General features: G+C 45.1%; 1 protein-coding gene across 2 annotated transcripts; it reads left to right on the top strand.

Annotated features, from left to right (window-relative positions):
- Window positions 1-228: 228 nt before the first annotated feature.
- On the top strand, window positions 229-6,912 carry LOC100273471 (RNA-binding (RRM/RBD/RNP motifs) family protein). 2 transcript variants are annotated; one of them, XM_008660036.4, is made up of 6 exons: window positions 229-841; window positions 952-992; window positions 2,321-2,484; window positions 2,573-2,672; window positions 2,825-2,994; window positions 6,063-6,912. In XM_008660036.4, the coding sequence occupies exons 1-6, from the start codon at window positions 564-566 to the stop codon at window positions 6,513-6,515; spliced, it is 1,206 nt and encodes a 401-aa protein (XP_008658258.1). In that variant the 5' UTR covers window positions 229-563; the 3' UTR covers window positions 6,516-6,912.
- The last annotated feature ends 616 nt before the right edge of the window (window positions 6,913-7,528 follow it).

The raw sequence follows: 7,528 nt of genomic DNA, 5'->3' as shown, positions 1-7,528 counted from the left end.
TAATAATAAGTTATGATTATGCATAAGTGGTGAAATTTTAAAGGTAGTTTTATAAAGTCTCTACCATATAAAAAAGTTAAAAATCAAACCTGTATATATACTACGGTACAAAATTACATCTAAACTTACGCCCTTTAGCCGCGAACACGCGGGTAAAATGTGTCCGTTGTGATCTGGCAGGCAATTCCTCCAAGCAAACCAGCCCGCAGCATCTCGCTCAATCGCACGAATCGCCTCGCGCATCCAACGGGGCCAGCGAACCCAACGTGTCGTATGAACCCAGCCGAGCCACACCAAAGCCACATTCTTTGAGCTTCTACCGGCTCCAATTCCACCCCTCGCCGCCATCTCCGTCTCTCTCTCTCCCGCAACCAAGCAGTTCAACTCACACCCGAAGCGGCGCCGCTAGGGTTTGCTCCGACAGCCGCGAAACCTAGTCCTTACTGCGCCCTCCCACAGAGGCCGTCATTCACTAATCTACCTGCTACGCTTCGCTTCCCGCTCCGATTGGGAGCTAGGGTTTAGCTTATCTCCGAGCTCAGCTTCGGGTCGCGGCACGCGGCATGGCGGGGTACGGGGAAGAGAACCAGAACGCCATGAACGGGTACGAGGAGGAAGAGGAGGAAGAAGAAGTTGAAGAAGTCGAGGAGGTGTACGAAGAGGAGGAGGAGGGGGACGGGGAGGGGGAAGGAGACGAGGGGGCAGCCGCCGAGGCAGCAGCGATGGCGGCCGAGACGAGAAGTGTCGATGGAGGCCGGGGCCTAGCGGAGGCCGTTGGGAATGTTGATGCCGGAGGCGAGGATGAGAGGGATGCAGATTCTAGCGGCGGTGACGCTTCGGGGTGAGTTGCTTGCTATGTAGTTTTTTTTCTTCATATAGTCCGGTCTGTTGGATTGGATTAGGCGTGGCTGATAGCTCTGGTTTGGTGCATCCTCATATGTGCTTTTGCAGGAAGGTTTTCGTAGGGGGTGTAGCCTGGGAGACAACTGAAGGTAGCGAGCAATTCTTTTGAATCTAACTATGAATCTATTTTGGTTTATATCACGTGAAGTGTTGTAGCAAAACACAATATATTCTGGGAAAACAACACAGTACAAATGAGAATTAGTTCTTAGCTGTGTTCTGTTAGCATAAAAGAAAAATACGTTGCAACATGTTGCGCTGCAAAAGATATAGCTGTTTCTGTTTTTGTGAGTTACTGATCAATTTCTGCATTGAGTTGGATCTTGGATGAGTCACTGATGCACTTCGATTTTCCTTAGCTAGTCTAATTTATGTGGTAAAAGCTTAGAGTTGGGAGCTACTGCTGCCTCCATTATATTGATGATGGAACCAATCTTATATTTTGTATATCTCTCTCCATCATATTGATGGAAGCAACCCTATACTTTGTTTTCTTGTTGGTGTATTCTGAATTATTATTATAAAACATTGCTGTTTGGTGATTTGTGCCAGCCTACTTAATGGATTTCAGAAACATGGCAATTCTGAACATTTAGTTCTTTTTTTCATGACTGTTGCTACATAATCTGTCTAATTACTAATCTGGTTATGAGATGCTGTTCCATGTTTGTCTGCTCCGTTATTTTTTGTGCTGATCAGCTACTTATTGTGTTGCGATGATGATCATATCAATACATCCAGACATGCTATAAATTATTAATCAGTATGCTTTATTTTATGCAATTATTCTGGAACTGTATATAATTTGACCAATACAGATTGGACTTCAGTTGGCGCATTGGTAGGAGATGTTCTGCTTTGATCTGTTTGATAACTTAGAACTGATAATTGTGACTCATTGTGCATAGATGTGTGAACTAGAAAACAGTAAATGAAGTTCATTTCAATAATTTAGTGACAATGTGGGTGAACTGGAAAAATAGAGTTCTTTTATTTGAGAAATCGAATGACAATTAAGTGTGTGTTTGCATTGATGTTCTAGAATTGTTTGTCAGTTTCTTGTGTTCCTAACTTACGGATTATAGGAGCATCATGGTCTTAATGTCACATTATTAGTTCGCAATCTCACATGGTACTGCACTGTAGCTAACTAGCTAACCATAGTTGTCTTCAAGATGAATCCTTCGCATTAATGATCCTCCAAATCTACTCCAAAATTGTATGTGAACCTTTTACGAGTCATGTTGTTCATTCACACTTATTTTAGTATCTAGTAGTGCCAAGTATCTGCAGCTACAAAAGAAACATTAGAATATAGATTGCTGATCTCATAGAGCAATAAGTTTTTGTTAGATTAGATTGTGTTAACTTGTTTATTTCACTCATCTTTTGTTACATGCACCATTTGCATGAGCAGAAACATTCACAAAGCATTTTCAGAAGTATGGAGCTATAACTGATTCTGTGATCATGAAGGACAAGCATACTAGGATGCCTCGTGGATTTGGATTTGTTACATTTTCCGATCCGTCTGTGCTTGACAGGGTTCTAGAGGATGAACATGTCATAGATGGAAGGACGGTAAGGCTTCTAAGTTTAATATCTGAAAATCACGATCTTAATTTTGTAGTTTGTACTATATTCTCAACTGTGTTTTTTATGCTTCAAGGTTGAAGTCAAAAGGACTGTTCCAAAAGAGCTGTCGTCGAAAGATGGCCCTAAGACAAAAAAGATCTTTGTGGGTGGTATCCCACCATCTCTTACTGAAGGTACAAGCGTTGCTGAAACCTCTTTTGTTTCAAGCAAAAAATATTCTGCATTGAAATTGCAAATTATAAACTTCAATGAGCCACCAGCTATAATTGTTGGGCCTTGCAAACATTCATTTCAAATGCTAGCAATATTAATATGAACCTTCCAGATAAATTAAAGGAGCACTTCTCATCGTACGGGAAGGTGGTTGAGCATCAGATTATGCTTGATCATAGCACTGGACGTTCACGGGGCTTTGGATTTGTCACATTTGAAAGCGAGGATGCTGTTGAAAGGGTTATGTCAGAGGGGAGAATGCATGATCTTGGAGGGAAGCAGGTCACTTCTTTATCTCTCATTGTGTTCTGTGTTGGTAAATATCATTGGCATGTAAGCAGTTCTGCAGTTGTCAGGTTCAATTAGCAAATGGTCTAACCTGGCATGTTGTCTATAATTTTGTTGTTGTTAACTTAGTTTTGGTTAGTAATCATGAAGATGCGATTCTGTCTGTACAATATAACTGATGTGTCTGGGAGTTTTTGAGCATTGATCATTGTTTGTTTAGTACTTTCTCTTCCAAATTGTAAGATGTTTTGGCTTTTCTAGATACATTGCTTTTACTATATATCTAGACATAGCATATATCTAAGTGCATAACGGAAGTTATGAGCGCTAGCCTGATCGTTTGTGCTACTTCTGGCTGCGGAGTGCGGAGTGCGGACTGCGGCTGCATCGGCTTATAAACAGTAGAAAGTAACTTTGGTATTGCAGCCACAGCTTGCAGCTCAGCCAGAAAAAGCTGCAGCAAGGAAGTGAAAAGTTTCTACCTTTCACTGATAGCATTCTGAATCTTGTTTACCTGACATTTTTTTGAGTATGGTCTATGATACTAGTTCAGCATATAGGGGTGTGTACAGTGTACTTCATATTATTGAAGTTGATGCCATCATGTCATTCTTTATGCGATGTTATATTTGTATTGTGGAGATGGTAACTTGAAATGCATTGCCCTGTATTACAGAAATCAGCATTCAATAGTTGAAGCACATCCAGTGTACGCCTGCTGATGGGGCGGGGCTGAATGGGGTTTTTTGGGGGCGGGTTCTAGTATGGTTTACGTCGATTGGGGGCACCATATCCTCAAGGCTGCTGACTTACGCAGGCGACATGCTTCGACATGTTCACCATGCTGCCACAGGGTGATGGCTGGGCACGTAGACCAGAAGCTCCCCACAGTGGTAACTGGTAAACGTCCGTGGCGGAGATGAGTTCACTGGGGATGGGTATGGGGTGGTGCTTGGCGTCAGGCCAGGCCATGGAAGTGGAGGCCACACACGGGAACAGGAAAGCGTCGGCAGAGAGGCGCTGAGGAGAAACGGTGGTGCTCGCGGAGGAGAGGAAGAGGTCTGGGCGTGCGGCCAGCACTGCCATCACCCGACACGTGACAGAGCATGCGCCATGTCTCTAGGTCCACGGCGAGCCCTTGGAGGACCAATGTTGCTGAGGTTTTTTTCTTCTTTTTGATGACATGCTTTTTTATGAGCGTATGCGGAAGGTAGGACGAGGATTGTAGTGAGTTTATAAAGAGCCATGGGGCGGGTTGGGGTGGGTTTGTTAGCTGATTTTCTGTATAGGGTTTGGGTTGGGGAAACTGCTTCATAAGCTGCAGGTCAGGGCGGGTTCAGCTCGATTAGCAGGCTTAATCCAGCACCTAGGGGTGGTAATGGATCGCGATCCAAATGCTTCTTCACAAAAGGTTAGGGTCCTAAATAAATTTTAGTTCAAAAATGAATAGAAATAGAGCCCGATCCTAGTCCGATCTGATCCTTAAATCTTATACTGTAAAATTTAGAGCCCATTGTCACCCCTACCAGCACCTGGGTTTGATTCTCTGTGGTACAGTGGAAGTGAATTTCAGGGTTGGTTAAAAACCTCCCTTGCTGGCAACCTGTGAAATAGTTGCAGGGCACTACCCTATGATAATGGTGGCAGTTGGCCTGTGTGACTGACTGGTGTGGTCCTACCTGAGGGTAGTCATGGGGCGCTGAACCTGGGCTGTGTGCCTGCGGACACCAGCACTGTAGGGTCTGCATTGTCAGGATTCAGGCGGTTTGTGTGTTTAAAGACTGCCGTTTCTTCTTCCAAACAACCCCATGGGGACGGTTTTTCCCTCACTGTCCGAATTATAGTTCAAGCACATGATTTTTATTCACATCTTTTAGAGCACTGCTTCTGTTCTCCTTGTATCACCCTTCATGGAGAATTTCCAGCGATAATACACTTGTATGTCTATCTTAGGTTGTCTTGTTTTGGATTTATGCATTAAGGATTCATTAGGGCTATATAAAGTTTGTCTATAGGAGACATTCATGGCAAGTTATGGCGTATTCATGGTTCTTAAAGCGGTAAGGCGAGTTAAGGCGTTGGACCACCGCCCAGACGCCTAGGCGAAGCCTAAGGCGAGCAAGGTGACACCTTATCTATCTAAGAACAAGCAAGACAATAAAATGGAGAGGAAGAGAAAGAAAAAAAGAAAAAGAAAAAATGAAGGGAAGGGGTAGCAGGCCCAGCCCACCATCTAGCCCACATATCCTCCCTGTTGCCCTCCTCCCGCTGATGGAGCCGCCCCTGCCCTCGAAGCAGCCATCGCCACCCCAGATTTGGCGCCACTAACCTCGATTCGAGCGTCGCCACCACGATTCTGGCAGCCGCCGCTCCGATTCGAGCCACCGCCTAGCTGATTTGGTCGTCGACGCCCCGATTCGGGTCGCCGCCGCCCGATTCAACGCGCCCCTTCCCCTTCTCCCTCTTGCTGGTTCTTCGCTGGGTGATGGGGACGCCTAGCCACTTTGGGGCGCCTGGATGCCTATGCGACGCCTTTAAAACCATGGGCGTATTGTTGTATATTTTTTGTATACCAATATCTGTTGTTTGAGATAAAGTTAAATGAACTGGAACACAAATGGTAGTGGTAATAAGAATACAGAACAATGCCCCATGTGGCAGGAAATTGAATAAATTAGACCACACATGGCAGAGAATTAAATAAATCAGACCTATTGTAGGAAATTAAATAATTTAGACTGCATATGGCTGGAAACCAAAATAAATCAGAATATCCGGAAAACTAGAAGATATATCATTTGTTTGGTAGACTTGGCAATCTGCATCCTATGCTGGGACTTGGTATCACTTAACATCGTTCATTGATACAAATTTTACCTAGTGACCTCTGGTTAGGATTTTATGCCTTGACTTTATAGAATTATAGTAGAGGTGCATAACTTCTCTTTGTTAGAAGTTACCTATGTGTTATAATTTCTGCTGTTATATTTGATGTTTCATTGCAACAGGAGTGAATTTGAAAATTGTTTGATTAAATTCTTCAATTGCTCTACAATTTGCAGGTTGAAATTAAGAAAGCTGAACCAAAGAAACCTGGCGCTGGTGATTCAAGCTCAAACGGAAGACACAGCCGTGGTGGTGGTCATCGTGATTCATACCGTGGTAGTGGTGTTTCTGTGAACAGCGGTGGCGGCTATGGATATGGTGGTGGTTACCGATCAGCTGCTGCAGCATATTATGGCAGCACAGCATATGGTGCCTATGGCAGAGGGTATGGATATGGTGCTACTTCTGGCTATGGCTCAGGTTATGGCTCTGCATATGGTGGCTCCATGTATGGAGGTCCATATGGTGCCTACGGGTCATATGGTGGTGCCTATGGAGGTGGTGCGTATGGTGCTCCAGGAGGGTATGGTGGGGGAGGATATGGCAGCTACGGTGGTGCTGGAGGCATGGGTGGGGGTGGCAGCGCTGGTGGTCGGGGCTCCAGCAGATACCACCCTTATGGGAAATGATCATCCATTCTGTGTTTCTCTAGGATCTGATAATAAAGCCATACCTTTCCTCGTTTCTGCTACTGAGAAAATGGAACATTCCATTCGTCTTGTTGAATCAGCGGCATCTGGACATTTTTTTCCTTGGAACTTGCATTGCACATCAACGATTCTATAGTCTATAGTCGCTGAACCCTGAACCGCCCCCACCCCGAGCTTTCTGTAGAAGCTGCAGCTGAAATTCTCGTAGTCTGGCATGAGCCTTAGAATGCCCTTGAAACTATTATCTTTGTGGTAGTAACATTATGGTGTAATGGAACAGATGTACGTTGTTGTAACATTCACTCACTGATCAGAGACTTGCTATCTCTACATATGTGGAGAGAAGCTTTGCAAATGATTGACTGATACTATTAAATTGTGTGGGTTGCTATCTTGATCTGAATGCACGCTATCGTGTTTCTAATGGGGCGTTTGGGAGGGCTTCTGTCCAGCTCTAGTACCGGTTCCTCGCTGAAGCCGTCCCAAACACCACCTCCCAAACCAGCTCTTGCACACGAGCAGGAGCCAAAATAAGGTTGAGAGCCGGAGCCAAAAATTTTGGCTCTGTGTATGGCTCGTATATAGACCTGGCTGCTTCCATGGACGCACGGCCTGCCTTTGGCCGGCGCCCCGTCCTTGGTTGCTGCTCAGGCTGCGACACTAGGCGTCCAAGTGGCCGGCGCAGGTCACGGCACTGCCTTGGCAGCCGCCCAAGCATGGCGCGTTGAGGCTAGTCGAGGCCTAGCTGCTGCCCACGGCACGACGCACGGTCTGTCCATGGCTGGCACTCGGTTTTTGGCCGGCGCAACAGAGAAGCACGGTTTTGCGAAACGATTTGCAAAAAGTATGGGCTCCTGCGAAGAAGCTAATTCTTTAGAGGAGCCGGAGGAAGTCATTTTTAAAGGAGCTGGAGCCCTCCCAAACGGGCTCTAAGTCCTGTCTGGATACCATGGCTAATTAGTGGCTAGCTAAAATTAGTTTAATAGATAATT

Source organism: Zea mays, chromosome 9 (genome assembly GCF_902167145.1).
Source record: "Zea mays cultivar B73 chromosome 9, Zm-B73-REFERENCE-NAM-5.0, whole genome shotgun sequence".
Lineage (NCBI taxonomy): Eukaryota > Viridiplantae > Streptophyta > Magnoliopsida > Poales > Poaceae > Zea > Zea mays.
This window is presented reverse-complemented; position numbering and strand designations above follow the sequence as displayed.

Excerpts from the sequence above, each read along its gene's own strand:
- LOC100273471 (XM_008660036.4), top strand. The coding sequence starts at position 564 with ATGGCGGGGTACGGGGAAGAGAACCAGAACGCCATGAACGGGTACGAG. Across the intron at positions 993-2,320 it reads AGCCTGGGAGACAACTGAAG|AAACATTCACAAAGCATTTT; the intron begins GTAGCGAGCAAT and ends TTGCATGAGCAG. Across the intron at positions 2,673-2,824 it reads CCCACCATCTCTTACTGAAG|ATAAATTAAAGGAGCACTTC; the intron begins GTACAAGCGTTG and ends TGAACCTTCCAG.